This window comes from Gigantopelta aegis, chromosome 13, assembly GCF_016097555.1.
Source record: "Gigantopelta aegis isolate Gae_Host chromosome 13, Gae_host_genome, whole genome shotgun sequence".
In the NCBI taxonomy this organism is placed as follows: Eukaryota; Metazoa; Mollusca; class Gastropoda; order Neomphalida; family Peltospiridae; genus Gigantopelta; species Gigantopelta aegis.
In genome coordinates this window covers 10,299,726-10,318,214 of record NC_054711.1, presented here as the reverse complement: position 1 = coordinate 10,318,214, position 18,489 = coordinate 10,299,726, and the positions used below count along the sequence as shown (strand labels likewise).

Below are 18,489 nucleotides of genomic sequence, written 5' to 3'. Positions count from 1 at the left end.
GAGTAAATGTCTGTATCACATAAACATTGCGTTGTCTAGTTTCCTTGAGATGAGTACACTCCACCAAAATGTGGCGTACCGTCAGAGTACACTGACAGTGCTCACACTGAGGTGGAGGATCCTTCTTCAAAATAAATTAATGGATCAAGTAGGTATGACTGATGCGAGCACGACACAAGGCTATTTCGTCCTTCCTGCACTGTCTATAGGAGGACTATCACTATCCCAGGACCGGCTTGATAGCATGACGCTTGTTCGCAACCGCACCGTCCCAATCATGTTGTGGGGAATGGCTATATGGTAATAGTGAATTAATTGGGCAAACATTACAACCGGTAGTTCAGTATTGCAGTAGGTTTTATGACCACCAAAGATCTTGAAGGACGATTGGGGTCAGAAATTAAATTTGAAAGTTGACGTTTTTGTTTATCAGTAAATCGCAAATTCAAACAATACAAATGACTAAAACAAAACAATAACAACTATGATCAACAGAATGAAAAAGATTGACAGAAATAACATTCCACCGTGATTAATGGACCTTCCTGGAAATTGTCAAAATCGAGAATGACACCCCACGCACGTGTACTGGGCAACTGCGTGATGCACGTGCAAACTATGGAATGTGTTTCGGTGTGTTGATAAACAGACATGAACGTTCTTTACTAGGATGTCTGTGGTCAAAATTTATGGTCTGTCTAATAGTTGATATTAACATTAATGTTTCATGTTCGCCTACTTTTTTGGAAGATTATATATTGATGACCAAAAGAAAATATATCTTTAAGTTATTCGAAATACGACACAAAACACAAGTTAATGCAAGTGTTTTATTTCGAAGTATAATCATTTGGCGAGATGTGAACCCTGTACACACGCCAATTATCATCAGATGTCTGAATTTCACAGGACACAAATAACACTAGCGGTGAATTGTGAGATTTCTTCATAAAACTGGTTCGGTATACTTTCGTTTGATTGTCAGTATATATATACATATGCGTAATAAATATTTTGTAAAAATCGTATTGTGACATTTATGAAATTTAATAATCGGTTATATATTTCTATCAAAATGTATCTTATATATTATCTTATATTTTATTTTTCTAGTATGCGATTCTACTCACTATGGTCAACTCTGTCTTAGAGACTGTTCCACTAGACATTGTAAAAATGGATCATCAACGTGTAACAACATCACTGGACGCTGTGACAGTGGATGTACAGCAGGGTGGATGAAACCAGATTGTAACAAAAGTGAGACAAGTTATATTTAAGCTAATTATATGGTGTGTATAGTCTTATTTTGCATATTTCAGTAACAAAAGTATTCTCAACTATATGCTGGAAATATATCAGTAACAACACTAGGTCATATATCTTTGTTAAATTTTAAAGTAAATAATTTACAACTTACAATCAGAATCACTGGGGTTAAAAGAAACAAACTGCACAGAGTTGGTACCTCGAATGGATTTTATGGCATTTTTATCTGATAATTCCGTCACTATTTCCCACAGACATTTGGCCCCTCAGTAACTTCCCCCAGTCACGCCCTCCACAGTCATATCCTCCTATTTAAAATGACTACCACTATTAGTTATTGAAACTGTAGCAGAACAATTTTATGCGAAATACATGTGTAAAGCAAGAAACGAACATCTTGAGGTGGTATGTTAAAAATATAAATTAACTACTATTATCTGTGGCCATTATCCATTGTGCTATCTCTCGTTGCAGCCTGTGCACCACCACTGGCATATCAAAGGCCGTGGTATGTAGTAGGTTTCCTCTCTAAGACTACACATGAAAATTAACATTGTTTAACATCCAATAGCCGATGATTAAGAAATCAATATGCTCTAGGGGTGTTGTTAAACAAACCAAATTTTTGTTTTAGTATCCATTATTGTTAGAGATGTTTTAAAATCATTACAAAACTGCATTTAGAGATTGTGGACGATTCCTCGAAAGAATTCCAACACTGGTCAGTTTTCATTATAGGTCACAATATTCAATAACCCGTTGGTGAGTTCTCTACATATGATGCAACTGGATATTAAACATAATTCTGACATGCAGAGTTCGAGCGAACCCTCTACATTGTTCCGTTAATCCGTTGACCGTTTATATACATTTTCCCACAGACAGGACAGCACATATTAAGACCTTTGGTGGGATAAATTTGGGGAGTGGGCAAACAAAACTGCCGAGGGGATTCGATCATCTGATCAAAGCATCTCATGGCAGCACTCTAGGGACTGAGTGAGATTCTGCCTCTGGGCTATGCGCATAACTGACCAGCAGATAGGATCAGTATTTATGCTCGTTTCAACATGCACATAATCAGGATTTCAGACATCAGTAGTGAGGCACTGGTCTATTTTTATTTCAGAATGTTCAGAAAGTTCCTATGGAAAGGAATGTGGAAGTCTCTGCAAAGACAGACATTGTCATGGAAACCCTGACTGTCATCACGTGACTGGAGTGTGTGTCAATGGCTGTGATAGAGGGTATCGTTCACGCGACTGTACAATACGTAGGTGTTCAATTGTAGTTTGTCAACTATATTTCAAATGAACATTTGGTTTGTTTCAAGGTGGGTTTTTTTTCTGATGGAGATTCTTATTTTTGGAATGACTTATGTTTTAGAGTTTCTCGAAGGTATTATATGTAAAATTTTCCCTTTTTATTTCTTAATTACATCGAAAGCTGTTGGATAGAAATTGAAACATATTTGATACAAACTGGAATTTCGATATGGCTACATCTGATAGTGTTTTGTCAGTAATTCATGACTTTAATCCATCGCCACTATCAATGTGTTACCCGCCTCGATGGCGTCGTGGCAGGCCATCGGTCTACAGGCTGGTAGGTACTGGGTTCGGATCCCAGTCGAGGCATGGAATTTTCAATCCAGATACCGACTCCAAACCCTGAGTGAGTTCTCCGCAAGGCTCAATGGGTAGGTGTAAACCACTTGCACCGACCAGTGCTCCATAACTGGTTCAACAAAGGCCATGGTTTGTGCTATCCTGCCTGTGGGAAGCGCAAATAAAAGATCCCTTGCTGCATATCGGAAGAGTAGCGGGTTTCCTCTCAAAATCTGTGTGGTTGTTAACCATATGTCTGACGCCATATAACCGTAAATAAAATGTGTTGAGTGCGTCGTTAAATAACACATTTCTTTCTTTCTATCAATGTGTCTGACTTATGGATAATGAAATTTTAAAACCAGTCAGGGGTGTCACTCCTAAAGATGAAACACCTTTTTTCGTCATGGAGATTTGTAGTTCCAATAAACGAATGACCTGGCAACGATCCATAGGAGTCAATTGTCAAAGCATTATTATAGCATTGTCATAGCGATATTTGGTGCTTGACGTATGGAAAGATAAGATATGGAATATGTTAATCGTTTTATTCAGATGGACAATGTCTTCACTATATAAGATGTTTCTTTAATTTTATTTATGAATGTTTTGTCATTAACCAATACAAATTAATATAGGCTAAAAGAAACTAAATTATATTTACAGATGAAAGCAATAATATGTTTCTTCCAAGCAGTGTTGATATAGATACTACATTTTGATTAATTATATGCACTATTTTAAAATTTCTCTTTTAATACATTTTAGAATGCCTCAATGCATTCCTTTCTTTGTTTACCAGCACTGCAAAGCCAATTAAAACAATATTATTATTAAAAATATAATATGTTTAATTAGCTTCACCGTAATGTGTTGATTTGTACAAATGTGGTTTGTTGTTTTGTATACATTGCAGTATACCAAGATACAAACTACATAATGGTTATTGTAAATTGTGTTGCACTTTCTCTCCACAAATATAAATTTTTTATTACAGCGTACCATTTTCAGTTTAAAACGACCCATCTTGTGGTTCCAGTATAAAATCTTACACAGAATTATAGCAGCAAATACGTTTTTACATAAAATATATTACATAAGATTCCGATATTTGTAAAACAAAATTTATCTCCAACCTTGGAGCATTTGTTTTATAATTGTACAAAAATTGCTGAAGTGTGGAATGCTGTTGAATATTGGTTACAAGGCAAAGGTGAACAAATCTCATTGGCCAAAACTATAGTTTTGTGTGGACTTTAAAAAAATCATATGTATTAATTGGCTAATTATCAGTGTAAAATATTATATTTATAGAATGAAAATTCAAAAGTCTGGACTAAATATTGAGGCACTTAAATATAATAAAAGATAAATTACAAATTGAAAAATATATATTGTATAAACAATGTCTATTCAATGGATTTGAAGAAGTCTGGAGACCTTGGCACATTTTCTTCCAAACTAATGGTTAATGGTTCTGGTTTGGAAATATTTATTAATATCACCTTCTTTCACGCTTTATCTGCCCATATGAAACCTGTAATGTAGAGGTACAGGTATATGTACATGTGTATGTAAGGATATAAATGTTTGTATAACACGCATACAGTAACTAATGATTTCAGGGCACCAACCCTGACATCACCAAATGGTTTCTAGGGCAATAAACGTTATTTTAAAAAAACAAAATGTCGTCGTCACACGATATAAGAATAGCTACAGAAAAAGCCAATTGAGAAGACAAACGTTACGATTTCACGGGTTGCTATGCAATCAGTTATTATCGTGGCTATTCTCGTACGAGACACTTGTATCGTGTGGCGTCGCCTTTACAGTTAAACATGTCTTAAGCGATCACCAACTTTATCAGTCACAAGTGTCCGACAAGTGGTCGCTGAATAAAAGTTTTCACTTTCACATAGTTTAAATGTGTTTTGTTATAACTGTTTGTACTGCTAGTTAACTGACGTAATCTCTATATATACTACTCAAAAGAATTTAAGGGTAAAAAATTTATAACCAAATAAGTTTCAGAGTGTATTAGATTGATGATGTAAACTACACCAAACATTTTATTTATTGTTCCATATTTACAAAAACCCACAAATAAACGTCACTGTATACAAGAAAGTCACATGACATGCTGTCAAAGTTGAAGGTTGTCAAACATGGATTTTACACATTAGAACATTCGTTTAATAGTGTGTGAATCCACCCCTGGCAGAATACACTCGACACATCGTTGCCTCATGCTGTTGATCAGACATCTGAAGAACTCTTGGGGAATGGCCTGCCACTCTGCCATAAGAAGTTGACCCAGATCATGAAGGTTGGCCGGAGGGGCATGGTTATATCGAACTCTCCTACCTAATTCGTCCCAGGCGTTCTCTATTGGGGCCAAGTCAGGCGAATATGCTGGCCAATCCATCCTGGTGATACCTTGTTGTCTGAGAAAGTCCGTTACCACCGTGGCGCGGTGGGGTCTGGCATTGTCATCCTGCAGAACTGCCCCGCAGCCAATCTGCTGAAGGCCTGGGAGAACCAACGGCCGGATAATCTCATTCAGATAGCGGATTCCATTCAGATTGCCATCCACCACATAGAGGGGGGTCCTGTGGTGGATAGAGATGCCGCCCCACACCATGACGCTGCCACCACCGAACCGGTGACGTTGTCTAACGTTAACGTCAGCGAAGCGCTCCCCAGGACGTCTGTAGACACGAACCCGACCGTCGTTGAACTGGAGACTAAACCTGGACTCATCAGTGAACATCACTCGACCCCACTGAACACGTTGCCACCGCAGATGAAGCGTGCACTAGTGACGTCTGGCCGTTCTGTGACGTGGTAGGAGTGGTGGTTGAACAGCCTGGCGACGGCAGCGTAGATTATTGGCTCTCAGACGATTGCGTATGGTTTGATCAGACACTCGAGTTCCAGTCGCAGTCCGCAGATTGTCACGTAATCTGCGTGCAGTGGTTGTGCGTTGACGTAGAGCCATATTGGTGATGTAGCGGTCCTCTCTATTTGTAGTGCTTCGGGGTCTTCCCGAACGTGGACGATTTCGAACAGAATTCGTTGCTTGGTACCGTTGCCACAGTCGGCCAACGACACTCTGACTGACACCAAGTCTCAGAGCAACATTTATTTCCGTATTGCCATCCTGAAGCCAAGCAATAGCCCTTCCTCGATCTTCGATAGGCAGTTGAAGTCGTACCATTGTCGAATTTGGAGTGTGCACTGTACACGAACGCAAGCTCCAATTATACGGAAATTCAGCATTGGGAACATGGAATACACGCGCAAAGCGTGCAAATGAAGCCCTTTGTGAAAAAGCAAGTTATGGGCACTTAGCAGACCTTTCGCTTTCGCCCTAATTTACGTGCAAATGTAAGCATGTTTTTGCCATTAGAACTAGTCGACAGTGTCAATGACAGTGGATTTTAATTCATTTATGGGTTGCTTAGACCCACTTTCGTCAAAATGGAACAATACCATGCGTGACATTATGGTCTAGCTAATATAATTGACATTCAGAAAATAATGTCGAAAATATCGTCTGACCCTTAAATTCTTTTGAGTATATATGTATACGCTCTCTTACAAAATAAAATAGACAAAATCTACATAATGGTTGGTTTCTGCAAATACGTTTCAGTATGTCAAACAACATAATTATTACTGTTAGACGTTTGTGAATAATAAATATGGATTGTTTTCTTGTGTACTTCCAGCATGCCAGGCTACGTACGGTTTTAACTGTAACATGTCTTGTGATGCCAGACACTGTCTCGGTAATAAGGACTGTGGCGTGTTTTATGGAAACTGTACAGGTGGTTGTCAAGCTGGCTGGGAGTTACCCGATTGTATAACTGGTAAGTGATTCAAAGTATTGTGCATAATGCAACATATATAATAGTAACCTGTTCATGTACTTTTAATTTGCATGCAATATTTTCCCCCTGTTTACATGCAATTATACCCAGCTTCCAGTCTCGTTGTCATGTTTTATTTTGTTAAACGTGTAGGTGTATTCACCGATACACCTTTCATCTTTCTCACAATGTGGAGGTGTATTACAATATACCTATACTCTTGGAGAAAAAGCGTAGGTGTATCATCATACACCTACACGTTTCATGTAACTACACCTGTATTTAAGAAACCAACCACTCTCTTATATTTGATGAGCACGTTCAAACTTTCCATGTTCGGTCTTTTAGGTATCCATGTTGGGGGGAATGTAGACAATTTTCCTCTTGTGGTACATGTGTCCAGTTGTATACCTATATTATAAAACACCACGTGTTCTTAGACGTGTTCGTGGGAATTAGTAGCGTAACTATCTCTCCAAAAACATGTTTCTTCCTGCAGTTAAAATCTTCTTGATTGTTCAAATAAAAATGCACAGAAAATGTAACCAATTTAACAAAACAGCTCAAACAACTTCATTCTTTTTTTTTTCTCTCACTGGCTTATTTTCACTCGCCGGACCGTCAGTCAAAATTCCCTTTTACAAAATAAGACAAAATGGATTTTTTTGGTGATACTTATCATTTGCATATAACATAGTTCAAGTTATGTGTTTGTAATATTTCAACCAATAGAACGAACCATCTACAAAAAATTGTTGCGTGGTGACATCGTTTGTGACAAAGTTAAAATTTTGTTTTCATAATATTTCAACCAATAGAGTGAGCCATGCAATTACACATGTGCACTTATTCGCAGCAGTTTTCATCAGAGATTTACAGCATGATACGCTTGTTAAAAAATATGTAAAGTGCGGAGCTGTAGTTAGCGTGGTAGGGGTGTCAGCGACCCCTTCCAGTAAATTCCCAAACGTTTCTTTAAAAATAATCATTAAATATTATTTCTAGATCTACATATCATGAATGGTGTTTTAGGGTTTTAAACATAAACATTTTCCCACGAAGATGGTATTATACTTCTTAATTCCTCGAGTTTAATTTTTCCGATACCAGTACAGCAGAAACACAGAAAGATAAAACTACATCAAATTGCATTTGTACGTGCAACACAGACGACTGGAAATAGACAGTTTCAATACTCAATAATAAAATATGAGGGTCACGTTAGTTTCGTTTCATTTTTTTTATTACTTTCTAAAGAAAGAACGAAAGAAATGTTTTATTTAACGACGCACTCAACACATTGCATTTACTGTCATATGGCGTCAGACGTATGATTAAAGACCACACAGATATTGAGAGAGGAAACCCGCTGTCATCACTTCTTGGGCTACTCTTTTCGATTAGCAGCAAGGGATCTTTTATATGCTCCATCCCACAGACAGGGTAGTACATACCACGACCTTTGATATACCAGTCGTGGTACACTGGCTGGAACGAGAAATATCCCAATAGACCCACCGACGGGAATCGATCCCACACCGACAGCGCATCGAGCGAGCGCTGTACCACTGGCCTACATCTCGCCCCTTATTTCTTTGTAGTTATCGACTATAATTGCTTGACTATAATTGCCATAGAAGTAATATAATAAAACACTCAGCCGAAAGTGGAGTATAATTCAGGCACTAAAATTATTTTAAATATTAAAGTTGTGGAGCAAAGATTTACGTGTTTGAATCTTAATTGGATACAAGCATCAACATAACTATAAATAAATGAATGAATGAATGAATGAATGAATGAAGGGATGAATGAATGAATGAATTGTTTACATGGACAAAATTAGTGGGCCGGTGAACTCATTGCTATTAGTTATATGACTAATTTTTGCTTATTAGACACAACATTTTTGCCAGAACCACACTACACTTTTTAAAGTTAATGAGAAAATTATGTAAGTTTAAATGGGTTAAAGTAATAATTTATAGCGATATGTATATGTTTACAGAATGTCAAGGTGGTACATTTGGACCTGGATGTCAGTCAAAGTGTAGTGAACGACACTGTAAAGGAGATAGCTCATCGTGTGATGCTCAGAATGGAACATGCCAACATGGTTGTCAGCCTGGATGGAAAAGTCCAAGTTGTAATATTCGTACGTATTTAAACAAATTATTAATTATTTAGCTAATACTTTTTTACACATGTAACTATTTTTGGTTTGTAGTAGTTAATGTGTATTCCTTATTTTATTTAATATATTTTACATACACATGTATTTAATTGTGGTCTGTTAATGAAATCGTTAATATGTATATATTTCTGAACTAACTCTCAACTCACCACTCACCAACATACATAAAAATACTTTCTTTACATTAATGTGTAAATGAATCTGCACTACATACCAACATGCAATAAACATAAATTTAATTGTATAAACATATTGCAAGGGAATTAACAACAGTTGTTACACTATGTTTCAGCATGTGATAGTGGATTCTATGGTACTGACTGTAAGTTTAACTGTTCAAAACGATACTGCAAAGAGGGAACGACGAGTTGTAACAATGTCAATGGCTCCTGTGAAGGTCCCTGTCAGACTGGATGGAAAGGAGTTGACTGTGCAGGTACACTGTTTTTTTATAAATTACATTTGAAGAGTCCACGGGAAAAACGATAAAAATCACTTAGATAGTTTCCCCTATCCTAATCTATCGGCAATATCGTTTCGTTGTGAATAACATGAGAAACAATTTAAATTGTTATGTTGTTATAACAGTAAAACAATCATTCTGCGTTCATTGTTAAAAAAATACTTACTTTAAGGAAATAATGATCAGTGTCCACAAGACCAAATTAAAAAACGTATACCATATTTTTAGAATAATAAAATCAACAAAGGCATTATATCATATACATTGTATAACAATATCATACTACAGCAGTAAAGTATGCGGTTTTGTTTATGTGCAATAAATTTGAACACATTTGGGCAACCTTTAAAATTAATAATGTCTCAAAACTCTAAACTGTGACTTTTGTCGTTTTATCTCCGTGAACTCTTCATTTTGAATGGTATAATGGGTTTGTCGTCATATTAGTAGCATATTGGTTTGTTAAATAACAATATGAATCAAAGTATGTATACAATAACTTTACAATGTAGGATGTGATGGGAAATACGGCCCAGATTGTTCATTGTCGTGTGATGCCAGACACTGCAAAGACAACAATGCACCATGTGATCACATGGCCGGATCTTGTGAAGGAGAATGTCTGCCTGGTTGGCGAGGTGCTACATGTACTGACAGTAAGTACTGCGTCAACATTTCGTTCAGTGGAATGTACAGCATATACATTTCTAAAATTGCATGTGTGTATGTATGTATGTACGCACGCGCGCGCGCGCGCGTGCGTGCGTGTGTGTGTATGTGTGTGTGTGTTGGGAATGTATATGGTTTCACAATTATTGAGAGTAATTAAATATATACTTAATCAAAATGCAAAAGTGTATATTGATGAGATTCGAACCTTCTACATAGATTTGCATGTTATTTGACGGGATATCACGTCAGCCGCACGACCAACCTCAAAATGTACAATAATTAATGCTGAGTTAACCGTAGTTAAGATCAGTGCGTAAACATTCCATTTCAAGGCAGTGTATTACCTCTTCGGTGTCTATTAGATTTCAACAAGGTATGTGATGCATTTGAAGACTAAGTAATCAGTCGACTTAGCAAAAGCATCGAGCTAGTATATATAATAAAACCCATGAAGGTGTATATTGAAATCGACACCACTGCATTGATTTGCAAGGCATTTGGCTCTCCATAATGATATACTGACCCTCCCTTGTACAGAGATTACCTCCGAAAAGTGATTGTGATAGTGTAGTTCAGATGGGCAGTGTACTGGGGTGCTAAATAACAACTGTTTCTAGTATGAATTACGAAGTTGTTTTGATCTGATGTTTACGTTTGAACTCGACATTGCTAACATTGATTTCACTCCGATTGGTGTTGAGCTTTTTTGTTTTTCACTTACAAATTGTTGTCTGATTCAGAGTGCAGTGATACGACCTATGGTGATAACTGTACAATGCTGTGTTCCGACAGACACTGTAGTAACACGGACTCTTGTCACCATGAGACTGGTTATTGTGTTGGCGGGTGTGTATCGGGATGGACAGAAGCAACCTGCACTGAAGGTATACACACCATATGTCATGTATTTAGTCATGTCACCATGTACATAGAGAATAATACATGAGTGGCCGTTAGATACCATTTATCTCGCAACGAGTTGGTTTAAAATGTATCTAACGAGCACAATCATTGTTAAGAGGCACTTGTTACCACCTACTATACGCTCCTACTACCGATGGTCGTTAGTTAATTCCGTGGGTCAGACCAGCTTTATTAGTGGCAGAGGACGAGTCTGCCAGGTGGTTGAAGGGAAGTACACATAGACTGTACCCATGATTTATTTAATGCATTTTGTGCCATTAACGTTAACAAATGATAACTTACAATGTTAGTGTTGTTTCTGCTTTATTTCCGGATAATGAATACATTTGGTAGATGATTAATGAACCTTTTGGACTGTATAAATGATCTGTAATTATTGTTTATGTGTACCACGGCAGAGTCTTTGCCATCAACCGGTTTTCCAGTTGGACCTGCAGCTGGCGGCATCAGTGCCGCAGTGGTTGTCATTGTTGTGGTCATCATCATTGTCATAGTTTTCAGGTAAGTAAATGCATTGTCTTTGAATATTTAGCTTTTTCTTGTAAACGTTTGTTACAAATATATATCACACTTTTGCACTCAAGTATAGTTTTAATAATCTAATATTAAGCATTTATTGTATGTAAGGCCATAAGCCCATATATATAAGAACTCATATATTGGTATTTTGGGACCAGTTGTTTAAACAACTAGCCAGCTGTTTTGGCAACAATACAAAACAGAAACATTTATTATTACATATTACATTTCCAAAAATATCTGAAAATCCGTAGTCAGCTTAACCATTCTTTGAACAACTGGCTCCTGGTGCAGGTGACAGTATTTTCAATAGTACAGTAGCATATAATTATACATACATGATACACGTTATAAATCAAACATCTACCTTAACACGCAATAGTTCAGTTTAATGTAATGCAATTACCTCTTCTCTATGCGTTAATGCTTTCACAATATAGATTTCTATATTTTTCAAAATATGTTCATTCTTTATTGCCATTAAATGAGTAAACATATAAGAATAGAAATAGTATAGATTCACACGTGATATATTAATTTTGATAATAGAGAGGTTTCGCAAACATAGTATTAATGTTACTGATAAGCATAATGGGATGAATTTACAAAGTCTGTCTTATACACTTGCAGCTATATACATCTACAATGCCTAAACACTTGCGTTTAAGAAAACAGGCTTTGTAAATATGGCCTAATAATATGATTCGGAAAAGGAAATACTAGTTCATCTAATAACACAGATCAGCACGGTTCGTGACTTAAGGATTCTGGCATTCTGAAAAGTGTTATTTATTTATTTAAAAAAATAAATATTTTAGACACGAAATTTATACATGTAGCAGGGTTTGTAATCGCAAAGAACAGGAAGCAAATTGCTTTGACGCGACCAAGTACATTCACTATCCGTAACACTAACGGTAGGGTTGCGAAACCCATAAACGTACTAGACGGGAGGGGAGCTGCTCCCCTAGTAATTCGATCAAAAACGATAAAAGATATTCGTGCAAAATGTGCTGACCTGAGACCTTTTTGCACTAATTTTCATCATTGTGCCAGCAACAATAGTTGTAATCCATGTAAAAGTGCATAGTGACTCGTCTGCACCCCTATATAGCTGTATAGCAGTAACGCTAATATTAATAAATGTTGTCTTCCATATTCGTGCATTTTCGTGTAATTCTGTCAAAAACCAGCCATCCACTCTATAATGACACCTAATAATTGATGTGTATTTTTGTGCTGGGGTGTAACAGCTTTCGATATCACTGAAATGAAAAAGTGTTATCCAGTCTGCCAGTGTCGATTAATAGATCTATGTGTGTAAAAACATCATTATCGTTGGGTTTTTTTCTGTTTTCTGTTTGGTTTTGGTTATTGTTTTCCGTTGTAAAACATCGTCTAGCAGACACTTGCAACGCGTGGTCTAGAGTGTGTGTGTGTGGTTTTTTTAAAGAATGTATTCCATGAAAACAAAAATTGCCACATTTACATTTGATTTATACCCTCGTGGCGTGAATAATATTGTACTGTATTTTCAATAAACCTCCATACAATTACAATGTAGAACTTAAAACTGCATAAAGGATACACTAGATATAAAGAGGGGGAAATAAGAGAAAGGGGCAGGGGAGATGTTCCAGGATCTACATTTCCCATATATTTTAATGATCAAAAAAGGTATTAAAAGAAAAACAAAGTGAATATAATATATGTTGGTGGCTCATGAATATAGTCACTTGGAACTATGTTTATGTTTACCAGTGGAATATGATAAAGACACCACTTAAAGTCACAGACACTAGTTTCAACCAGTGAAAATGGACACTAATTTTGATTAATCTAAAAACCTGTTACACTCTTGGACGTTGAAATGGGGAAGGCGACTGGTATATCAAAGGCCATATGTTGTGTATATAAAATATCTCTTGCTACTAATGGTATAATGTATCAGATTTCCTCTCTCAGGCTTTTTGTCAAAACGTTACCAAATCTTTGACATACAACAGCCGATGATTAATAAAACAATCTGCCCTACCGGTGTCGTTAAAGAAAACAAACGTTTCTGAAATGGGGAAATATTCCAAAAATTGGACTAGAGCTCATCTTCATAACCGTTACTTCTCAGAGGTACGTGCGGATTGTTAAAAATATGAAACATGTATTTCGTAGTATTACAAACGCCATGATGGCTAGAAACACTTCAGATGTACGGAAATGGATAATCTAAACAATAAAATATAAATAATGTTAAAAACGGCTCTAGTAGTGAATAGTGAAAGTACACCGTAGTGTTTAAAAATTAAGGTATGTCAGTGTAGAAGAATACATTGGAAAAACGTGATCAGTCGTAACTTGAGTGTTTAATTTTAGGAGACGGAGACTAAAGAAGAGTGATCACACTGAGCATGCACCGATTCAAGAAAAGACTCAAAACAAAAGAGGTATGTTTCATCCATTTTAGTATTAATAAATAATCAACCAACCAATCGTTTGACACGTGCTTACATCTGCTTAAGTTCCAATTACGTCTGTATCAGGCACATTCTCCCAATTTTTCGGCGACTGTGTCCAAAACAGTGATATTTTAATATTTTTTAGTGATAACAAATGAATGATAAAACAATACGTATTTCTGCGAGTCTAAAGGTAGTACTAAACCAAATAACTTCCGTCTGGGTCAAAGTTCGAGGTGCATCCAACATTTGATAAAGCAGTTAATACAGCAAATCATGTCATTGGTGATAAATGAGAGTATGTTTGTTGTAAAAATTAGTTTCATCTGGACAAAAGATGTATACAAGTTTATGTCATCTAGTACCACTGTGTCAGGTAGCCTTGCGCTTGAAACATGTATGATGTACCTGTAAACAACGTACTCAAATTCTGTGGTGAGCTAGGGTAGTCATAAACGCTGCCCATTATCTCTGAAATGAGCAGCTTGCTTACCCCCACACCAATTTGTGTTTACTTTAATGGGAAGGAATGGTAGTATTTAATAAATATTATTTATATCCGTGGTGTATATGTCAATTAATATATACGCTGCAGGTAGGAGTTTTAGCCACATATATTAGTATTGTCATCTATGGGATTGGATTTGGCGGTAGACACCCTATAAGGCCAGGCCGACTATTTCATGAAGATATGTTTCCATAAATCATTGGCAGATTGTTCGTTTGTTATTATAGAACGACCATTCTCCATCGTGTCATTACGTTAGCTTTTTCCTGTGACACTGAAAACCTGTACTATGTAAGTCCTTTTAAAAGACCCACCACGACAGAGCGGTAATACAACAATTTTCACCAAAATATATCCACTGTTTTGCTTATGATGTTGATTGCGTTCATGGTGCTATTGGGCTATTTTTCATTCTGGTTAGTGTTCAAATCTAATTTATAAATTGTTGTATATTAATACCAAACTGTTACATCAGTTTCGAACCGACTGTTTGACAGCACACATTCTTCACTACGGTTAATTTGGCTTCCATATTTTGTGGAAGTCCCGGTGACCGTATGCGTATGAAAATCCTACCAATTAAAAACAAATGTGTTTTAAATATTTATTATCGTGTATGTTGAGAACTACATAATTTCTGAAACGAATGACTAATATATGTTAACTTTTTCATTATATAAATATATATTATCATACATGCATATATATCTGCAGAAAAATATTTCTGTTTGTCTATGAAATACCAATAATTCGCGTATCCCATGCAACTTCAGTCCTTAGTGGACACAAAAACTAAATCGCATTTTGTTTTTCATTTCATTTCAAATTATTTTCGTGCTTATATCCAATTAAGATTCGGCTATCTGTCCAGGACAGTGGTTAGTGAGAAAGAACTCGGTGTGGTGGTCTAACACGTACACACAGTAGTTAAAACTCGCTCTGGTTGGGAGCTGATACCGGGCTGCAAACCCAATACCTACCAGCCTTATGTCCGAAGTCTTAAGCACGACATCACCGAAGCCGGCATAATAGGTTGCAAAAACACTACATTGGTCAATATTCAGCCATTGACATATACCAGACGAACATCACTTGTTTGACCATGGTTGGTTTTCTGTCTGTTATTAGATTTATGTCAGGTCTTCTGACGAAGAAGGTGTGAGTGTGGCGTCTTGATGAGGTTTTTGTTTTAATTCTGCCTGGAACAATATTCTCTTTTATCAATAGAATATATTATGTTTCGATCTGTTATTCATGTTAGTTGGTTCATCATTCTTACGTTATGATTTATGTGGCTACAATAGGAACATCTGATTATCCTGGATACCATGTATGTGAACATTTCTTAAATAATTCACAGAAAGAAAAACTAATGCAGTTGATGGTCCTGTCTACGTCAATATTGAACCATCTGCAAGAAATTCAACCAAAAAGCATGATTTAAGTGAAACCGAGTTCGGTGACGAAGTGCCAGTCGTAAACAGCGGTGACATAGCAACAGACGTGGATGAAGGCGAGCCTGAACACCAACAGACTGACGAGGAGGAGGAGGTCCAGGATCCTAACACGTACTACAATGCTGATCAACCAGCTCCTCCTCCGTTCAATCTGCCAGAAGAAGGTTTTGACGTCGCAGAACTTGAAGGTATCATAGAGAGCATCAGGAATCAACCTGGGGGATTTGATGCAGAATACCTTGTAAGCCATTTTCAATTATTTATTTTTGTTATTGGCGTTTGGGTATTCTTTCACTCATTAGTTTACTTCATGTGTGCAATTACCATAATTTAACTCCCAATAGCCGATGTATTGTTTTTTTCTGGGGTGTCATTAAACATTCATTTATTCCGTTTGGTTTTCATTATGCTAGTATTTGTTCAGTCTTAAAGGGCTGATGGCTTATAGTAATGGAATCAGTGTTTATTTTCTATAACATTCATAGGTGTCTGAAGATGATAGTGGCTGGGGGCGGGGGGGGGGGGGGGGAGGGGCAGCTATATTTTAATTCGGTTTCCATGTTGGGAGTCAATGCTGCATGACCCTCTCCACCACTTGGACGGCTGTAACATTGGTGGTAATAAATTGGTATGCATTGTCTTAAAAACAATGAATTCGAGATAATCAAAATATTGATAATGGACACGAATACATTTTGGTCTGCATAGTACACAATTGAATAACAAGCATTCGTGAATGACTTAAAAATATCATAACCTGCTCCACCAGTTGCACATTTAGACATGGAGTTTTATTTCCGTGTTGTGTATATTTTCTTGATCTATCAAAATGTGTATGTGTACATGGCTTTTTCTACATTAATGTATCTTTGAGCAGACTTTGTAAATGTGTTGCATGTATGTATCTGTGTGTCGTGCGCTGTGTGTGTATGTGTGTGTGTGTGCGTGTGTGTGTGAGTGTGTGCGTGCGTGCGTGCGTGTTTAATGCCTGTTCATGTACCTACGTATCTGTGAACTTATGTAAAATATCACCAGTGTTTGTTTTCCAGGCTTCGTCTGTCCAGTAACACGTAAAACAAAACATCTTATTTTGATTTCAGAAACTACCAAGTGGATTCAAACATCCGTACACCGATTCACAGATTCCAGATAACAGGTGCAAAAACCGATTTGCTGGTTACTATCCATGTGAGTTCCTGCTTGTTGTATTTTGACAGTTATTGTGTGCGTGGCTTGATGATTGTTTGTGTAGACTTGTTTGAGTTTTTGATGTTGATATTATTTGTCATTAGATGACACAAGGAGCATATGCACTTTATGATTTAATTATTTCATTATTAATTCTTCATTAAATGTTGTATGATGCATGTCAGTGTGTGTGTGTGTGTGTGTCGTTATCTCTGTCTCTCTCTCTGTCTCTCTCTCTCTCTAACTCTATATCTTTGGCTGTGTCTGTATATGTCTGTATATGTGTCTTGTTCTCACTGTCTCTCTGTCTCTATCTTTCTCTATGTCTTAGTTTCAGGTGTAAATTTCAGTATTTAATTTATTATATCCATAGTGGAAGGAAATTAATCAAAATTGTTTCATATTTGATTTTGCTCAACACCTTGTTTTGATTATATGTTTCTTTTTATTCTAGATAACAATAATCGTGTGAAGCTATCTCTGCTGCCAAACATTCCACACTCTGACTACATCAACGCCAGTTACGTAGATGTAAGTGTTGACAATAATATTACTATAACAGTCTGGGCTCCCGATGGCCGAGCGCGCCATTAGCATCGGTGCAATCTAAACATTGCTGTGTATGTATATCGCAAACAGTTACATTTGTTTCACAGTTCACCCTCTTATCTTCGGGCTTCTATTTGTGTGGAAGACCCGGTCACATTTGGTGTTTTTATTTATTGTCTTTATTTTACAGAAAACCAATTATGCACACACATCAAATAACTATCTGATGTTTAGCCTTAAATAGTAATTCAACTGAAGCTTGATCAGATACATAATTTCGATCATTGTAGAATATTGTTTTCTAGTGTAACAAAACAAGTACAATACGCATAATACCCGTTTTGTTTTCAGTTTCAGTCATTTAGTAAGGCATCTGTTGTTTCAGTAGTACCGCATATCATGTTGTTTACTTGAAGTATTCAGATAAAACTACATTTCTTGTTAAAACAAAGTGCATTTCTCAACATTAAGATATTGATTCACAATAAAAATGACATCTTTATATCAATATTACTGATGAGAGAATTTAGCTATATTAATTCATGATATACCTGTACAATATGTATTACATATGTATGTAACAGCATCAATAAACACGGTAGTCATTCCTGATGGTTTATTCATAGGGTTCGTAGTTCAACATAATAATAGAAGCCCTATAAATATAAAATATTAGTTACAGAAATATTAAAGTTGGGTCACGAAAACCCTACTTTACTTTGATAAAAAAAATACATCGCAAGATAATTAACATAATATTGTAGGTTATAACAATTTAAAAAGTTCAACATTTCATGGTACATAACCTTTC

General features: G+C 36.5%; 2 protein-coding genes and 1 long non-coding RNA gene across 3 annotated transcripts in view; all 3 read left to right on the top strand.

Annotated features, from left to right (window-relative positions):
* Positions 1-13,294, top strand: part of LOC121387109 (multiple epidermal growth factor-like domains protein 10) — a 46,350-nt gene extending 33,056 nt beyond the window's left edge. Inside the window, exons 3-8 of the mRNA XM_041518132.1 lie at positions 6,611-6,751; positions 9,238-9,381; positions 9,921-10,064; positions 10,821-10,964; positions 11,403-11,505; positions 13,285-13,294. Coding sequence (XP_041374066.1) covers positions 6,611-6,751; positions 9,238-9,381; positions 9,921-10,064; positions 10,821-10,964; positions 11,403-11,505; positions 13,285-13,294 — 686 coding nt within the window. The remainder of the gene's footprint in view (positions 1-6,610; positions 6,752-9,237; positions 9,382-9,920; positions 10,065-10,820; positions 10,965-11,402; positions 11,506-13,284) is intronic.
* Positions 13,295-13,906: 612 nt separating this feature from the next.
* Positions 13,907-17,691, top strand: LOC121387345. Its single transcript, XR_005959796.1, has 4 exons — positions 13,907-13,964; positions 15,845-16,182; positions 17,042-17,129; positions 17,584-17,691. It is a non-coding gene; the product is annotated as an uncharacterized LOC121387345 (long non-coding RNA).
* Positions 17,692-18,249: 558 nt separating this feature from the next.
* LOC121387108 (multiple epidermal growth factor-like domains protein 10) overlaps positions 18,250-18,489 on the top strand; it is a 12,432-nt gene continuing 12,192 nt past the window's right edge. The window contains exon 1 of the mRNA XM_041518131.1: positions 18,250-18,305. Within this exon, the coding sequence (XP_041374065.1) occupies positions 18,250-18,305 (56 nt within the window). The remainder of the gene's footprint in view (positions 18,306-18,489) is intronic.